At 35.6% G+C, this 16,081-nt stretch overlaps 1 protein-coding gene and 1 pseudogene across 1 annotated transcript; one reads left to right on the plus strand and one right to left on the minus strand.

Annotated features, from left to right (window-relative positions):
* LOC140516707 (olfactory receptor 5W2-like) overlaps positions 1-16,081 on the plus strand; it is a 226,340-nt pseudogene that overhangs the window by 43,912 nt on the left and 166,347 nt on the right.
* LOC140516663 (olfactory receptor 5L1-like) lies at positions 4,613-5,584 on the minus strand. The gene has a single exon (XM_072627657.1). It carries the CDS (start codon positions 5,582-5,584, stop codon positions 4,613-4,615), a length of 972 nt encoding a protein of 323 aa, XP_072483758.1.

The raw sequence follows: 16,081 nt of genomic DNA on the forward strand, positions 1-16,081 counted from the left end.
ATTTGACTTTCAGTCTTCCAAAAAGTCACTTCCCTGCTGAGATCATTCAAAATGCTCTCAAACTGCAATACTTCCAATTGCCAGGTCCCTAAGAAAACAGACACATGGGAATTTGGAATGTACCCATCAGGAACTAATAATGTTTATGATATAATTTGTTCATCATTTTCATAAACATGATAGAACCACATCTAGATATTAAAAATTATAGCTCTTTGAAGGTATGAAAAGAGGCTAGTTACTCTGTGATTCAGGCAATTACTGAACTGGTAACCAGGTTCACCTGTCAGCTTTAGGAGATACAAAGCCTAGGTCACCACTGTGACACTGGAGTTTGGATCATAATTAATTTCTAAGGAATTCAACAAGAAATTTTAAAACACCTAGCATATTACAGGTAGTGTGACAAATGTAGGGCTTATAAAGGAAAAAAAGAAACAATTTCTGTCATTAAGGACCTTAAATTTAATTTGAGGCCAAAACATGATATATATCTATATCTATATCTAGATATCAGTAAAAACATATAATTTTGGGGTGGGTGGGTGGGCAGATGTGATACAGGTAAAATATATGAAAAACAGTTTGATAACAAAAGAACATAGGTCCTGGGAGTGAAACAGAAAAATACTGAAGAGTATTGTGAGAACACTAAAGGAAAAGAGCTGATATGTGCACTAGGAGATTGTCAAATAAGTACACAGTCCTTATGAACACGTGGGGTATGTCGTGTCTTATACAGTCCTACATATGGGTGTCAGAATATATATGGATATTCTACAACCATTTTCTTTTTTTAAATTTATTTATTTAAGTTTTCAACATTCATTTCCACAAAATTTTGAGTTCTAAATTTTCCCTCGTTTCTCCCCTCCCCCACCCTAAAAGGCCGAGCATTCTAATTACCCCTATCACCAATCTGCCCTCTATTCTAACATCCCTTCCCTTATCCCCGTCTTCTCTTTTGTCCTATAGGGCCAGACAAATTTCTATACCCCATTACCTGTGTTTCTTATTCCCTTGTATGCAAGAACAATACTCAACAGTTATTCCTAAAACTCTGAGTTCCAACTTTTCTTCTTCCCTCCCTCCCCACCCATCCCCATTTGGAAGGCAAGCAATTCAATATGGGCCATATGCGTGTAGTTTTGCAAATGACTTCCATAATAGTCGTGTTGTGCAAGACTAACTATGTTTCCCTCCATACTATCCTACTCCACCCATTTCTTCTATTCTCTTTTGCCCCTGTCCCTCCCCAAGATGTGTTGACTTCTAATTGCTCTCTTCTCCCATTGCCCTCCCTTCCATCATCCTCCCCCACCCTGCTTATCCCCTTCTCCTCCACTTTCCTGTATTGTAAGATAGGTCTTGATACCAAAATGAGTGTGCATTTTTTCCTTCCAAATGTGATGAGAGTAAGCTACATGTATTTTCGCTCGTTTCCCCCCTTTTTCCCTCCACTGAAAAGTCTTTAACTTGTCTCTTTTATGAGAGATAATTTGCCCCATTCCATTTCTCCCTTTCTCCTCCCAATATATGCATTCGATAGACACCAACAGCCAAAGTAATGCTATTACTTTTCCTCTTCATGGCAGTATGAGAGAGAGAGTAATGAACTACAGGGAGGATTTGTGTTTGGGAGGGATCTTAGATCTCTTCTCACCTGGTTGGTAGGAAAACTGTAGATCAGGAAGTGCATATAAATTCCAAATCTTTCTTGTCCTTTTCTACTTTTAAGTGGAGGATAAGTTAAAAAACAAACAAATAAAATACAAAAGGAAAACAAAAAAAAAATGAGATTTTGTGACCTTTGAAAGAAAAAAGGTTCAGGAAATCAAATCCATACCAGAAATTATCCTAATTTGAGCCTGAGTAGGTGTAAGAGAAATTGTCTGCTTGACTCAATATAGCACCTGATCAAAGGCATCCAATAAGATACATCCTACTCAGAAAAGAAAGTGACTCATCCAGCCATCAAGATACTTTATAGCAACAATGTAAATTTTGAGATCACTTTCCCCAGGGACAAAGATGGCAGAGGGATAAATGTATCTCTGTAGTCCAATAAAATACTTGGTTAATTCAATTCTTTCAATATTTTTTCAGTGATTGTTCCTTTATAAAAACTAATGAGTATTAATTTGTTAGATTGTTAACAATGAAGGCAAGATAATTATTGACTGATATTGTGGGAAACACATTAGATTAGGAATTAAGTTGATAGTATTAGAAAGAGCTTCTATTGTACCTCAGAAGAAAACTTGCATAATGTTGGAATGATGAAACTAGATTTGTTTTGGGAGTTCTGACTTGTCAGGATGAGTGAGACTGGGGATTAGTATTCCTAGAACTTTTATGAACTATACGTAGAATGAGTGAACATAAAGGAGTAATTAGGCAAGGAAGCCTGAGCATGGGCATTCTACAGCTCAGAAGTCCTAAAATCCTTAGTAGACCACAAAGAAGTAGATTATTACACCCTTCACAACAGCAAAATAAATATTGATTTGTAATATTTATTATAACTCCAAGAAGGATATAAAATATGTAGAGTTTGGAGTGGAGGAATGGTGGCAGAAAAGAAATCCAGCCTCTGATTTTCCCTAATTATCAATGAGAAACACTAGAAAATTCTTGGGTCCAGATTGGTTATAATGTAATTCAAGCCATACCTATAAATTGAAATAATTGAGAAGAAGAAAACTAAATCACATTTGCATAAATGATAGAACAATAATAGGAGATTGGGGTACTACTTATTAGGATCCCTCCACCTATTCCTTCAGACTTCACATAGTGTCTTTTCTTATGTATTGCTCAATATATTCAAGTTTGTGTCATATGCCCCTTTCAGATTGTAGGGTGCTTAAGGAGAAAAGCTGGACTTTCTCTAAACTGAATTTTCATTTTATAGCCTAGCAAAGTATTCTGTGTACCATGCATCACAAAAAATGTCGCTATATATTTAGTTTCTGGGGATAAAAAGAAAAGGGAGAAAACACTTACCTTCTTTCTGATTATTATTCTTGTTTTACTGTCTGGAGTTTAAGACTGCTCAAAGAAGAGTATACAATAATTACTTTTATTTACAAGGCTCTCAACCGTATTAAGACTTTACTAGTTCCTTGTTTCCTTTTTAAAAATCATTTTCCATGTATTCCTTTCTTGATCTTATGTTATAGGAACAAAATTGTCTCTTTCAAAGAGTTAGCTTTCACTGAAGATATATTCTATTTACATGTGCTTTAATTCTTTACTTTCTGTTTTTAAATCATCTTCACTATTTATAATATATTCCTCTTCTCTTTGACCCCATAACATATAAATCGAAGTGGAAAAATTAAAGTCTGGCCAAATGAAAGAAGACATCAACAGAAACTTAAGCACATGTGATACTTAATTAAGTTCCAAGTGTATGAAACCAGATTCCAAATCAGGCCTGTTTGACTCCAAGTCCAACACTCTATCTACTGTTCTACCTATGTAAGAAATGAGATCTCAATTATTCCACTAAGAGTTATACTAATACAAATATATGTGGTAGCTTTTTCTATTTACCCTTTTGTTTAGCAGTTGGTGAACATATGTAGAACTGGATTTCCTCACCTATTTTTCAACTATCCAAATAATAGTGACAATCTGGAGAATAACAAATAAAAATGAAAATATGTGTATTGAAGTGCTCATATTCATCCACTTTCTATCAAGAGGTGGGTTGTGTGTGTCATCATAAGCCTTCTGGAATTCTGTTTGCTCATAGTTAAATCTTTCAATATTCCATTTTTTTTCTTGATAATCTTAATATTGTATACACTGTTCTAGCCCTGCTCACTTAATCGACCATTGTTTCATACTGTTCTTTGTAGAGTTTTGTAAAAAGTTTCCTTTTTATAATTTCTTGTAGGGAAATAATATCTGATTATATGAATATAGCTTAAGGTGTCAAGCAATTCTGTGATTGATGAGAACCCCACCCTCCTCCTTGGTTTCTAGGTCTTTGTTACTAGAAAAAGAGAAGCTATTGATATGCCTGTACATATGAGTCTTTTTTGGTCTCTTACAGTGTATACATATACATACATACACACAAACATACAAGTATATGTGTAGCTTTACATTAAATAAGTAGATAAAAACAAATGAAATTCAGTATTGAGGGAACTAAACTGAAAGGGACTAACCAATGGATCAATAGATGATGTTTACTTACATCACTATTAGTGATGATCATGAGGAGGAGGAGGAGGACAAGAAGAATAATGAATACGATGATAATGGACATTGGAGATTTCAAAGTTCTTGATATACACCTATGTTACTTAAACCATGTTGACTGGAAGCCATGCCAAATGTTATTTGCCCCATTTTAAAGATGAGGAAATTCTAGATTAGAGATCTTAAGTAACTTGCTCAGTCACACAGCAAGTAAGGGCACAAAGAATTACAATCCAGTCGTTATGGGCACAAGTCTGATATTTTATCTGACATTCAACATTGTTTCTTTTTTATTACAATCCAGTACCACACCAAAACCTACCCTAGTATATGACTTCACAGGAGAAAGCTCAGTGATTAGTAGGCTAAGAAAATTATTTGATATACATATATATTATTAATCTCCTCTCCTTCCCCCCAATTTAGTGCATGGAAACACCATTTCAGAACCTATCATTTTCCTGAGGGCATCTTTTACATCCTTGTTTCTCAAACTGTAGATGAGAGGATTCAGCATTGGTATCAAAACAGTATAGAACACGGTAGCAACTTTGTCTGAATCTAGGGTATTGTCAGATCCTGGTCGGCAATAAATAAAGAGGATTGTGCCATGGAAAACCACAATGGCAGTGAGGTGGGAGGCACACGTGGAGAAGGCTTTGCGTCGGCCTTCAGAAGACTGCATTCTCAGAATGGTGACGAGGATAAATATGTAAGAGGTGAGGATGATAATGATGGTGCTTATCTCATTGAAACTGGCCACAGTGAAAAGCATCAGTTCATTGATGGAGACATCAGAGCAGGACAGAGACAAGAGTGGGGGGAGATCACAGAAAAAGTGATTAATGATATTCGATCTATAAGAAGATATCTTAAGCGCTAAACATGTATGAATGAGAGAACACACTGTACCACAAATATATGAGCCACACACCAGCTGGATGCAAAGCTTCCGGGACATAGCAGTTATGTATAGCAATGGGTTACAAATGGCCACAAAGCGATCATAGGCCATCACTGCCAGCAATATGATTTCAGTGATCACACATGTGCAGAATAAATAGAACTGTACAGTGCAGCCTAAGAAAGAGATGACCTGTTCGTCTACTATTATATTGACCAGCATTTTTGGTACAATGATGGTAGAATAGCAGAAATCAACAAAAGACATGTGACTGAGGAAAAAATACATAGGGGTCTGAAGACGATGGCTGAGCTTGATCAGTATAATTATTCCCAGATTCCCCAAAACTGTGATGGCATAGATCACAAGGAATATCAGGAAGAGGAAAATACGGAGTTCTGGATGATCTGAAAATCCTAAGAGCATAAATTCAGTAACTGCAGTGCAATTTTCCCCCTCTTCCATTATTTCAGTATGTTGAAGGCTGAATAAAGTATAAACGAAAAGTTATTTTTATATGGTCCAAGAACAAATTTTAACCATCTCCTAGAAAAACAAAATTAGAATCAAAGTTAATGTGTTTGAGAGGAATATTATATGACTTCACATGTATTTATTTTCTTTATTTCTGCCCTTCAAATATCATCATCCAGATTAAACAAAATCTGATGAAAAATGTTGTCCAAATTAACAGGTCATACAGATAAAGATAATATCTAGAACACAGACAATTTAGTGATCATACATGCTTCCTATATCGTATATGCTTCCATGTGTATCTCTGTGTATCTTTGTGACTTGCAAATTAATAGTCAAAATAAACGCACTCAGTCTGAGGCTGCACACACTACAGATTGTATACACCTTGGCCAAGCTCAGATCATATGTACAACCTAGTCTGCTTAATTTGTGTCAATACCGAAAAACAAAGTAATCTCTCTCTCTCTCTCTCTCTCTCTCTCTCTCTCTCTCTCTCTCTCTCTCTCTCTCTCTCTCTCTCTCTCTCTCTCTCTCTCTTTCTCTCTCTCTCCCTCTCTCTCTCTCCCTCACACCCACAGACACACACAGATGCACATATTCACCTATCACTATTTATTTTAAAAACTTTTAACTTACTTATGAGAGATACTTTATACATTCAATAAAGTAAAAAAAAATGAAATTTTTCCATCAACAATTAACGTATTTTTGGATTATTTCCTTGGAAAAACTCTGAGATCGCATAGATGGAATTTTGCCTCCCTTAGCATTCAGAGCGAGTTCAATTTATTTTGATCAGCAAAAGTCATGATGGCAAGATATATCCAGTTAGCTATATGGTGCCTCCCTCTTTCATCCTCTACAAATTCCTTACGTGTGTACGTCTCTGTGTGTGTATACATGCATATATATATATATGTACACATGTATTTATTTATGTATATGTGTATGTAAGTGTATGTAAGTATTTATATCACTGTTGGTTATTTATGTCAAGTAATTTGAGGCTGTCCAGGAAAGAGCACAAGATTGAGAATCATAGGTGCATATGTGCAAAAATTTAGATTTGAAAAATCTTTAGTGTCCATCTAGAGTATCAATTAATCCCTTCAGGGAAGCCCAGGGTTCTGATCCTACCTCAAGCCTTTATCATTAAACCGATCATATGTAAGCCATTTAAATTCTCTAAACCTCACATTCATTTTGTGAAGAAAAGGAGATATTAATGCTTACCATACATACTTCGTAAGTTTCTGGTGACATTCAATGATAACAAATAAGAAATGAGCTCTTTAATCCTCAAAGCTCTATGTAAATGCTAGCTATTATTATATGTGTGTATAACCCACCCCATACACTTTAAATGTGGTATCATTCCCTTTAGAACTTAAGTTCCTTTAAGATTATAATTCCATATTTTATGGAGTTTTTTGTGTGTGTTTGGAGTTTTTATGTGTTGGAACCGCAAAATCAAGGAGAGGGAGCCAATTAACTTTAAAATCTCCTTTGGTAAAATGCAAGTCCATTCAAAGAAGACATAATGTCATGCTCCACCACCACCCCTTCCCATAAGTTAGCTTTTCAGCCCCTCATCAAGTGAGGAAAAATTGATTAGTCATACAATGATTTAGTAGTGTATAAAACTATTTCGGAAAGTGGAGAGAGGGCTTATAATAGAAAAGCAAGTCTTTCCTTTTCCTGAATAGGAATACAATTGGAGAGAAAAACAAGAATAGCAGTAGAGATCATTAGACTATGTATCTTGATTTCTCTTGTTCAAAGAGAATCATGGATATGGATACTTATAATTGAAAGGAATTTTAGAAGTTAATTATCAAATTCCTTCATTTTACACTTGAAGAATGAGACCGAGTTAACTGAAATGAAACTTTTTCAATTCACCTTAGTTCAGTTCACATAAATAGTAGTACTAAGAGAAGTTACCTGCTTGTAGTATAATAAGAAAATCAGTTCAATGTGCTAAGCTAGGTAGCTCTCTTGTTGAGTAATGAAGAAGAGTTCTTGGGATGCTTGCATGGGAAGGGCTATCAGAAAATATATAACATTACCTGAAAGGTGAGCAGAAAGATGTTCGGATTCTGGGTCTGTCTGCACATGCAGTTTTAAAAATCAAACCTTTGTACCTTGCTGGGCAGAAAAAGAGAACCGATATGAAGATTTGAAAATGCCGTTGGTCACATATTCAGGTCTGACACAGGTACCCACTTATCCAGAATATGTTTCATTTGTAAATGGAGCTTTTTTTCTGGTAGTTTCTCAAGTTGACTATTGTCTCTAATCATATCTTCTTCCCTTAAGGCAGAGAAAAAGATGGATTATGATATGCCATATATGAAGCAATTGGCAAACAGTGAAGTACTATATGAATATGAATATTACTGAATCTTAATAATATGATTTTATGTTGTTGTTAATAATAGAATTACTATGACCTAATGTTCACTTCCCATTCACTATAGTATAAAGAACATCTTCAAAGATGAATTCTGTAATAAATGAGGGAAGGGAGAGGAATCTCAGTAAGCAGAACTCTCGAATGAGGGCACAATTCAAGCATTTCTCCTTCTGCAAAGTATATTAAAATTATCTCTGATAAAAGAATCACATACACTCCATTTTTGTACCTAGCAAAACACACTCAAACTGCATAAACAATATGAAGGGCAGAGAGAGATGACTGATTCGATTCTATCACTCAGAAAACCTGTCTATATGTTCAATGCAAGGAATTTTATAATATTTTTCCCCTGGGAACTAAGTCCCCCAAGGATACTATTGAAATTAGGGATCTCTGTGGGTTGCAGACTATTTATCAAAACAAATGCTCACCCTCTCTAGGAACCTGGATCAATATTTTTATGGCATTGCCCCTCTAGGGGAGAAGATGTTCAAATTCCATGATATATACATGGTGAACGTGAGTATTTGACTTTTCTTCCCTTTTTAGACATGATAACAAAGACGTTATTTAAATTCATGTTCTTGTCCACCTGGATCAATTGTTTCAATTATACGTAAATCACCTTGAATGTTTCTCTCTCCTAGCAATATTAAACTTCAATTTCCCTTACTATACCCGAATTCAAGACTGGATTGATAATTACGGTTCATATTAATATAGAACTTCTAACTTTGCAAAATATGTTTCTCACCATCACCTTTTGACTTAGAGAGTACAAGTGTCTTTGTCCCCATTTTATAAATGACCTAACTGAGGGACATAGCTACTTACATTTTAGGAATTATAGTATATACAGAGGTATGTGAATTACAAGGGATAAAAAATAATTTTAATTCAGTTTTATTTTCTGACAGAAATGGCCATGATTGTGTAATTCAACTGAAATAGTCTGATGCAGATATTGTGACCTTGAACAGATAAAACCAGATTAGCCTTATGTTTCCATCTTTAATTTTTTATCCTTTAGTTGAAGTTTCAATATTGTACTATGTGCATTTATTTCCTTCCTATTTTGATTTGTCATGTGGCCTTTAAAAATGTATATTGCTCAAAGGAAAAATGCAAATAATTTGGCTGATGTGTAACACACTTCAATGAATATTAAAGATAACTTACCAGTTGTTGATCTGGAAAAGTCAAGGACATGAAGGTTAATTTAAGAACAGAGTAAAATAAGAACAATCTTAATAAATTTAAAAAGAGAAAATTCCTTTAAGACACAAAGAAATATGCAAATATTAAGAACTGGGAGGCTATTGCCTCAAAATAGAAAGTTCTAGAGAAAACAGACAAAAAACTTTTCAAGGAAATAGGATCAGTTACTTATTCCTCCACAGTGTAGACTATATGTCTTAAGTTTGGAAGCTCATGAAGACCAGTAAAAAGACTAAATGAATAAACAAAGAAAAATAGAAAGAAATAACACCAAATAACTGGTCATAAAGAAAGAAGAAATAACGTATTATAGGCAACACAATGCTAAGACTAGGGTACTAGAAGTCCTAGATGTTTGGGTGTGTGGGGGTGGGGGTAAGGGATGGGTAATTTTACAGAAGAAATTTACTTTAATAAACTCAAGGGTACACCAAATAAGAGGGTCAGGTTAGCCTTCAAAATCTGCCCATATTCATCAGATTATATAATTTCGAAACCATTAAGGAGATTTTTACTTTTTTTTTAATTTAGCGCTTGAAAATATTACCAAGGGCAGAGGTCAAGAGGTTTCATGAGATTGACAAAAGAATCCATCATACCAACTTTTTAATCACTTGTGATCTAATGAAATCCATTATTTTCACAGGGAATGTAATCTGACAAAGTATGTATTTATCAAGATTAACAAGTATCATCCTCCCATATAGGGATATAAAGAGTTTGCCCATATTGAATAACAAATCCTTTTTTTTTTTTTTTTGATGTCTCTCTCGAGTCTTGAACTTGAAGACCAACTTTTCTATTGAGTTCTCACATTTTCATCAGGAAGGCCTGGGAACCCCTTATTCCAGTAATTTATATGTCCTTACATGAAAAATTATGCTCAGTTTTGCTGGGTAACTGATCCTTTTTTGTAGTCCAAACTCCTTTGCCTTACAGAAAATCATATTCAAATCTTTTACTGTAGAAACTGCAAGGTCCTGTTATTCTTACTGTAATTCCTCAATATTTGAATTGTTCTTTTTCTGGCTGTTTGCCATATTTTCACCATGACCTGATAATTCTGGAATTTGGCAACAATATTCTTTGACATTTTCAATTTGGGATCTCTTTCAGGAGGTGATCAGTGGGGTAGATTCTTTAGAAGATTATTTTGCTCTCTGGATCTAGGACCTCAGGGCAGTTTGCCTTGATGATTTCCTGGAAAATACTGTCCTTGCTCTATTTTCCTCATCATGGCATTCTGGTAAACTAATAATTCTTAGGTTTTCTCTCCTAGAGCTATTCTCCAGGTCAGTTACTTTTTTCAATAAGAGAGTTTATATTTTCTTCTGTTTTTTCATTCTTTAGATTTTATTTAACTGATTCTTGATGACTCATGGAGTCATAACCTTCCACTTGCCCAATTGTAATTTTTAACAATTTATTTTCTTCATTCAGCTTTTGTAGCTCCTTTTCCATTTGTCCAATTTTTCCTTTGAAGGAGTTATTTTCTCCAGTTAGGTTTTGTACCTCATTGTCCATTTGGCCAATTTTACTTTTGAAAGAGCTGACTGTATTTTTAAAATCGCTGGTCAAATATTCTTGTAATTCTCTAATTTGAATTTTAAAATCCTTCTTGAGATAGTCTAAGGATATTCCTTGGGCTTGAGACCAGTTCACATTATTTTTTGAGGTTTCAGATATAGGTATAATGTCAATGTTGTCCTTTTCTGAACACTTCTTTTGATCTTCCCTGTCCCCATAATGAAATTTTACAGTCTTTGCTTTTCTAATTTGCTTCTTGCTCATAATGATTGCCTTTTCCCTAGCTTTTAACATGGCTCTATGCTTCTGGGCCACAGGGGGCTCTGGTCCATGTTTTTTTTTTTTGTTTGTTTGTTTTTTTTGTACTGGGATCTAGGGGCCTGGTTACTGGCTTCATGTGCTGTGACCTCTTGTTGTGCTGCTTCTGGTCCTGATCCAGTCCCCTTCAGCCACAGCAAGAGGGATTTTTCCTGTCAATCTCCATAACTTCACTAGGAAAAAGACTGCTGAACCCCTTCTGCTGGCTCCTCTGTTCCAGCATTTTTCCTGGGGCAATACTCTCTGGGTTTTTCAAGGTCAACAAGGGAGGGTGAAAGCATTTACAATTTAGTTCTCAATCTTGGCTTCCACAAATTCAAGTAGGTGACCTTCAAACATTTGGTTTGTGGACTGATAGCCCCAGGAGTAGCTGCTGAAACTGATTCGGGTCCTACCCTTCTCTCTCATCCAGTACTACTAGATTCCTGTCCCGTGCTGAGAAGTTAGGGAATCCAAACTATTTCTGGTGATTTAGTCTACCCGGGCTGTTCTTGCTCTGCTATGGAGAAGTCTGTGCTGGTACCAGCCACGTGCTCTGTGCTCTCCTAGCCCAGTATAACAGATCCTTCGCTTTCAGGCTGTCCTTATCTGGAAATCTGCCAAACTCTGTCTCTATCTCTGTCTCTGTCTCTGTCTCTGTCTCTCTCTCTCTCTTTCTCTCTCTCTCTGTCCTCATGTTTATCTATATACATCTACATCTCCTTTCTATGTCTCTCACTATCTCTATGTATCTGTCTCTGAGGGTCTCTGTTTCTGTCTCTCTCTCTCCATAGCTACATCACTGTGGAATCTTTTGTTTTCAATTCCATGGACTAAAAATACTCTAGTTCTTGAGTTAGGAGAGATGTCACTGTTTGAATCTTGGTTTTTCTATTTAGTAGCCAGGCAACTTTGACAGTTTGTTAACTTTAATGAATCTGAGTTTTCTCCTTTGCGAAATGGGGATAATAATAGCCCATATCTTGTTGGAATATTGTAAGAATACAATAACAATAGCACTAAACAACTTTCCAAAACAAGGCAGTTTATAAATGCTATTGTTGTAACCATCATCATGGTTTTTATTGCTACTGTTACTGCTGTTAGTACTAGTGTTGCTACCAATATCACCACCGTTAATATTCCTAGGCTATTAAGAAAATCTACTGAAGGGGTGGAGCCAAGATGGCAGAGCAGAAAGACACACATACACTAGCTCTTCCCCTACAGTCCATAAAATAACTATAAAAAATGACTCTCAACAACTTCTAGAGCAGCAGAACCCACATAATGACAGAGTTAAAGAGATTTACAGCCAAAGGTAGCCTGGAAGACCGACAGGAAAGGTATATGGCATGGGGCACGGAGTGGAACTCAGCCCAGCCTTGACCATGCCACAGCAGAAGGAACAGGACTGAAACAAACCTCGAGGGCAGAATCCCCAGCTGCAGCAGCGGGTCTCAGATTCCCTCAGCCCACAAAGGCAGCTTCAAAGGATAGTGAGAGTTTTTTCAACCAGGTGACAAGGGAGCAGGGACCTCCCTTAGGCCCAGTCCCACTTGGCAATGGAAGTGGTGGCAGCAGCACCAGCAGCAGCATCCATTTGTGGAGCCAGCAGTCTAAAGCCCCTGGGGAAATTGAGGAGATGATCTGGGTCTCAGACCTGATTGGTAGCCCTGCCATCTGCCTAAAGCTCCTGGGGGAACTGAGCAGCTAATTGAAACCTCAGCCCCAAGCACAATCCTGGAGGTGGTTGTGGAGAGGGAATTTTACTACTCGCAGATACTGGGCAAAAAACCTTTGATAGCTCACAGACTAGTGCACAGGTCACGAGAGGAATAAACTCCTCTTCCTTGATTGTGCCACCTTGGAGGAACTGAAAACTTATCGGTACCCAGAGTATACCCTCCTCCTGACAAAGGACTCAAAAATCAAATAACTGGCTGAGAAAATTGCCCCCAAAAGGGGAAAAATTAGACTATAGAAGGTTATTTTATTCGTGTACAGGTATTTTCTTCCATCCTTTCGGATGAGAAAGAACAATGCATACCTTCAGAGGAAGTCAAGGCTTCCAGTACCTTCAAAATAAATATGCAATGTTCTGAGGCCATGGAAGAGCTCAAAAATGATTTTGAAAATCAAATAAGAGAGGTGGAGGAAAAGTTGGGAAGAGAAATGAGAGTGATGCAAGAAAATCATGAGAAGCTAGTCAACAGCTTGTTAAAGGAGACCCAAAAATGCTGAAGAAAATAAAACCTTTAGGCTTACTCAGTTGACAAAAGAAGTACAAAAAGCCAATGAGGAGAAGAGTACTTTAAAAAACAGAATTAGCCAAATGTAAAAGGAGGTTCCATGTTAGACAATCTGATAGGTGTGATGTGGTACCTCAGAGTTGTTTTAATTTGCATTTCTCTAATCAATAGTGATTCAGAGCATTTTTTCACATGACTACAGATAACTTTAATTTCTTCCTCTGAAAACTGGCTGTTCATATTCTTAAACTATTTATTAACTGGAGGATGACTTGCATTATTGAACATTTGACTCAGTTCTCTACATATTTTAGAAATGAGGCCTTTATCAGAGACACCAGGTGCAAAAATTCTTTCCCAGTTTGCTTCTTCCCTCCTAATCATGGTTGCATTGGGTTTGTTTGTGCAAAAGCTTTTCAGTTTAATGTAATCAAAATTACCCATTTTGCACTACATAATGTTCTCTATCTCTTGTTTGGTCAAAATTTTCTCCATCCTCCATAATCAGACAAATGCACTATTCCTTCCTCTCCTAATTTGTTTATAGTATCCATCTTTACACCTAGATCATTTATCCATTTGAACTTTAGAATGTGCATTTTTATGGAGTCAACAAAAAGACTATGAGGAAAGCATCTGTTTCTTTAATTTATTTTACTGTAAGGCAGCCATATTACAGACTTAATGAAGACAGTCTTATTGTGGAACCTAAACCATAACTGTATGAAAACAAATATTATGATGTTGAACCAGAACTCATTCCGATCAATATTCAGAACATAAGTGCTATTTGGAGGTTCAGCAGTCTCATTTCAGTAATTCTATACAGTCTATAAATCAACAGAAAATATAAAATTGCTATAATAAAATCAAATACAGGAAGTGTAATTAAACCATATTCTCTTTGGGGGTGAGTCCATAAAATAATTTACAAATATTTCCATCAATTTAGATTATAATGACAATATGATTCGAAAAGGTGTTATTTATTTATTTTTCAAAATAGTTCTCCTGGACATCTAGTTTTTTTCTACTAAAAATGTCAGGAAAATGAGTCATTATTGTGCATCTCAATATTTTAAATTTCTTTTTGAAAAATAATACTTAATAAAATAAGATCATACTTTTATCCAACCATGACAATAGCTGTAGTAAAGACTGAATAAACGGATTTATGTCTAAAGCATTTCCTGAAGATACTAAGAATAAGGAAGTATGAAAGAAGTATACCTCCCTGCCCTGCACAAACATACAAATATTAAATAGAGTAAAACACTTTGCTTTCAAAATGCGTGCTGCTGGCCTGTGATACTGAAGAAGGAGCTGTGCTCTAAAGCTTAGTACCAATGTGTGTCATTCTTTCAATTGATTTCCATCACCACAGATAAATAGTGTTCCCATTTAGGTTACTGAAGCTCATATATTCCATGGTATTATTGCTTGTAGTCACTCTATGTACCTTGTAGGACATCTATCTATGATTTATTGTTTGTTTTACTGAAAAAAAAAGCTATTACACGTACCAAACAATTATTTCTAAAACATAATAGTAAAAAGTTCATTGAGAATCAAAGACTGTGTCCCTTCAGAACAATTATTTTTTTCTCTCTTCAAAAAATTTTGATGTTATTTTTTATATTAAAAACATTTCAAGATTGTCCCTATTCTATGAGATCCCCGATTTAAGGAAACATTTTTAAAGCAAAACTAATAAAATAATGACATCATCTGAAAGTGTATGAAAGTGTAGGACCCTTTCAGTTTCTCCATTTTTAATATTTTTAGTTAACAGAATACTATTTCTCTCTCTCTCCCTTTCAATCTGTATATCTTTTTTAAAAAGAGAGAAAAAAAGATTCCTCATAATACTCATCATCTAGCATAACAAATTTTCTTATTTATTGTTTGCAAAAAATGATATATACTTCTCGTTCTGCACCCTCAATCAATCCATCATCACTCTGTTAGGAGATTGACAAACTTTATGATTAATTGATGCTCCAAAAACCCATAGTCGATATAATTATCATACACACCCACATAATTCTTACAAAAATCTATGTTTTGGGTCATTACAATGCTGTTGTTATTTCATAACTGACTCTTCCCTGATTAATTCACTCTGACATTTTTTGAAATTGTATAAAGTTTTCATTATCACAATGTTAATACTAGTTCTCCTCAAATCTGCATTACTTTATATAAGACTCTCAGTGTTTCTTTGAAATTATTTATTTCTTCATTTCTTACCACACAGCAGAATTCCATTATATTTGTGTATAAGAATTCATTTCACCTTTGTATATTCGATAGGTTCCTTTAGGTTCTACTTTTTTTGTACAGAGCCTTTTCTACTTCTTCGATCCTTTTTTTGGTATATGCCTAGCAGCAACTGGGTCAAAGGAAACACACATTTTTCACTTTCTGTAAAAGCAAGCACCCCGACATACACAGGAGGGTTTGTTATCACAGGTGTTTATATCTACTTTTCCAAAAGGAAAGGCAACTTTTGAGGGGTCCACAACCACCTTAATCAAACACATGCATCATTCACTTAGTTTAGGGGAAAAAGTCAACACCCTTGACTTCAGAGAAAATGCAAAGAAATCAAAACCAACAGAGAGTTCTTCTAGCTGCCTGACATAAGAAATACGTATATCACAGATCAGCAGACAGATGACTGTCTAACCATACATACATAGTTACCAGAGAGAGAAGTAACAACATCTGGATTTTCAAAGATGGGGGCCTCCTTAGCAGCTGCCCAGA

The sequence above is a fragment of the Notamacropus eugenii genome, chromosome Y (genome assembly GCF_028372415.1).
Source record: "Notamacropus eugenii isolate mMacEug1 chromosome Y, mMacEug1.pri_v2, whole genome shotgun sequence".
Taxonomy (NCBI): Eukaryota; Metazoa; Chordata; class Mammalia; order Diprotodontia; family Macropodidae; genus Notamacropus; species Notamacropus eugenii.

Bases quoted from the DNA above. Each gene is read 5' to 3' on its own strand.
- LOC140516663 (XM_072627657.1), bottom strand. From the start codon at position 5,584: ATGGAAGAGGGGGAAAATTGCACTGCAGTTACTGAATTTATGCTCTTA.